Source organism: Ammodytes marinus (genome assembly GCF_949987685.1).
Source record: "Ammodytes marinus genome assembly, chromosome: 10".
Classification (NCBI taxonomy): Eukaryota; Metazoa; Chordata; class Actinopteri; order Uranoscopiformes; family Ammodytidae; genus Ammodytes; species Ammodytes marinus.
The window spans coordinates 32,595,946-32,598,445 of NC_137214.1; the positions used below are offsets into that span (position 1 = coordinate 32,595,946).

Below are 2,500 nucleotides of genomic sequence, written 5' to 3' on the forward strand. Positions count from 1 at the left end.
CACTAGGTTTTAAGGTTCAGGTATGAATTAGGTTTATGTTAGGGTTAGTGTAAGGGTTGGGGTTAGGCATTTAGTTTTGATGGTTAGGGTAAGGGGCTAGGGAATGCATTATGTCAATGAATGCCCCCGTGTGTGTGTGTGTGTGTGTGTGTGTGTGTGTGTGTGTGTGTGTGTGTGTTCTATCTACTTTAACTCATAAACTTATTTTTTCTTTCTTCTCTCTTCAGGTACAACAAGACAGCTCAGGATTGGACTCAGAAATACGCCATGTGATCAACTGTCAATCACTGTTTTATCCCCCATAAAGCCCGCCCCTAAACCCCCCCAACAGCCAATAGAATTACAGCAATTTGGTCACGACATGTCTTTATTATTATTATATTAAAAATTAAATAAAGAAAAACGCTTTTAAAAATTCTTAATTTGCCCCATTTTTTTTTTTTTTTTCATTTTGAAAATAAATAAATAAATAAAAATAAAATTATACCATGTTGACGGGGCAGGAGAGTTGTGAATGTGCCAATTGCAATTTAAAATAGCCACACACACACACACACACACACACACACACACACACACACACACACACACACACACACAGAACAGGAGGGATATGAATAAAGAACTAATTTAATGCATGAAGAGATGTTTTGACACTTTTCTCCTGTTTTTTGCACTGAAGCTGAACGATGGCCGACGCTCTCTGATCCTTTTTTCTTTTCTCAATAAAGTCGAACAAATTGCAGAATTTTTCTTGTTCTGTTTTTATTTTAGTCTAGAATGTCTTTAAAAAAAATTAAAACTAATTTATTTTTAGATTTGTTTTCATTTTAAAGGTGCAGTGTGTAGAATTTTGGGTTTTATTTCCTAGCAGACTAGCAGAAATAATTATAATATCCATAAGTACGTTTAATTTAGTGCATAATAGCTGAAAAAATTATTTTGAATACTTTTTTTTCCCATAGAAAGGGTCTCATATATGTCCATATTTCTGCATATTTTGGACCAAGGCCTAGTGCCGCCATCTTGAAAGCGTCATAGTTGGAATGTCCTAAAGTCACATATTCTCTTACACACACACACACACACACACACACACACACACATTCAGTTCTCCAGAGGGGGTCCTCACACAGGGTCAGCCATAGTACAGCGCCCCTGGAGCAGTTTGGGGTTAAGTGTCTTGCTCAAGGACACAATGGTAGAGATGGTGGGCACCGTAGATGTAATAGCAGCCACCACTAGTTTTACTACTAACACCCTCCTGTCCGGTGCCGGGGATCCAACCAGAGAATTAATCTGCGCACCTGCATCTGCGCACCTGTGGTTTTACGTTGTCAATCACGGGATGACGTAGTTTAGATAAGGAAGTGACGGGTCATCAGCTGATCGGGTTTTAAATGGTGAAGCCGCGAAGTTTTTCAACCGTGCTCTGTGTGTGTGTGTGTGTGTGTGTGTGTGTGTGTGTGTGTGTGTGTGTGTGTGTGTGTGTGCGCGCGCGTGTGTCTTTTTTGCACATTTTCTTTTACAGTACATAGTTAAATGTTTTGCCCTACTCCCCACGCGCTGCTTGGCTTAACCCGGAAGTGGACTTTCTTGTTGAGAGAAGACACCACTACAGGTATTTATAATGGTTGCCAATTTTCCAAACGTAAAAAACTTACAAGACGTAACACCCGAGTCTGTAAAATTAATATTTTTCCAGTATTTACTCATATTTTATTGAACCATAAATTGTATAATGTGTGTTTGTAACTATGTACAGACAGACAGACAGACAGACAGACAGATGGATGGATAGATAGATAGATAGACAGACAGACAGACAGACAGACGCACGCACGCCTATCCATCCTTTATATTAAGTTGATCTACCATGCAGTAACTGGCTTCGTCCACTTGGTGTCGCCCTCTGCCTGCTACTGAAACCGACTGAGGTTTATTTTTCAGCAATCTAGAATCGCACCGCTAGATGGCGCCAAACACAACGTTATTTCACACGGCACCTTTTAAGGGAGTTTCTGGGTGTCCTTAAGAATCATAAGTGGGTTACAGAAGTACGTCACGAGCTCTAAGGGGAATTTGGGGCATTTCTAGACGAGAGTTAAACCTGCAGTGTGTAGAATTTGGGGTTTTATTTCCTAGCAGATTTTTTGTAGAAAGTAATTATAATATCCATAAGTACATTTAATTTAGTGCATAATAGCTGAATATTTTTTTTTTACTAATTATTTTTTCCCTTAGAAAGGGTCTCATATATGTCCATATTTCTGCATATTTTGTACCAAGGCCTAGTGCCGCCATCTTGAAAGTGTCATAGTTGGAATGCCATCAGGTGCATTGTTTAAAATTTAGAATTGTTCTTGTCCTTGAAGGCCACTGTAGCTTCTGTTATTATTCTAAAGGGTTGGGGTTACCCAGGGAGCGTTGCATTCTAGAACTTTGTAGAACTTTCTTGATGATGTCATATTACACACTGCACCTTTAAAGGGACACTGTG

General features: G+C 39.3%; 1 protein-coding gene across 1 annotated transcript in view; it reads left to right on the top strand.

Moving 5' to 3' along the window:
* Nucleotides 1-739, top strand: part of ube2d2l (ubiquitin-conjugating enzyme E2D 2, like) — a 13,599-nt gene extending 12,860 nt beyond the window's left edge. Inside the window, exon 7 of the mRNA XM_080035188.1 lies at nucleotides 228-739. Coding sequence (XP_079891314.1) covers nucleotides 228-273 — 46 coding nt within the window. The 3' untranslated portion in view covers nucleotides 274-739. The remainder of the gene's footprint in view (nucleotides 1-227) is intronic.
* The last annotated feature ends 1,761 nt before the right edge of the window (nucleotides 740-2,500 follow it).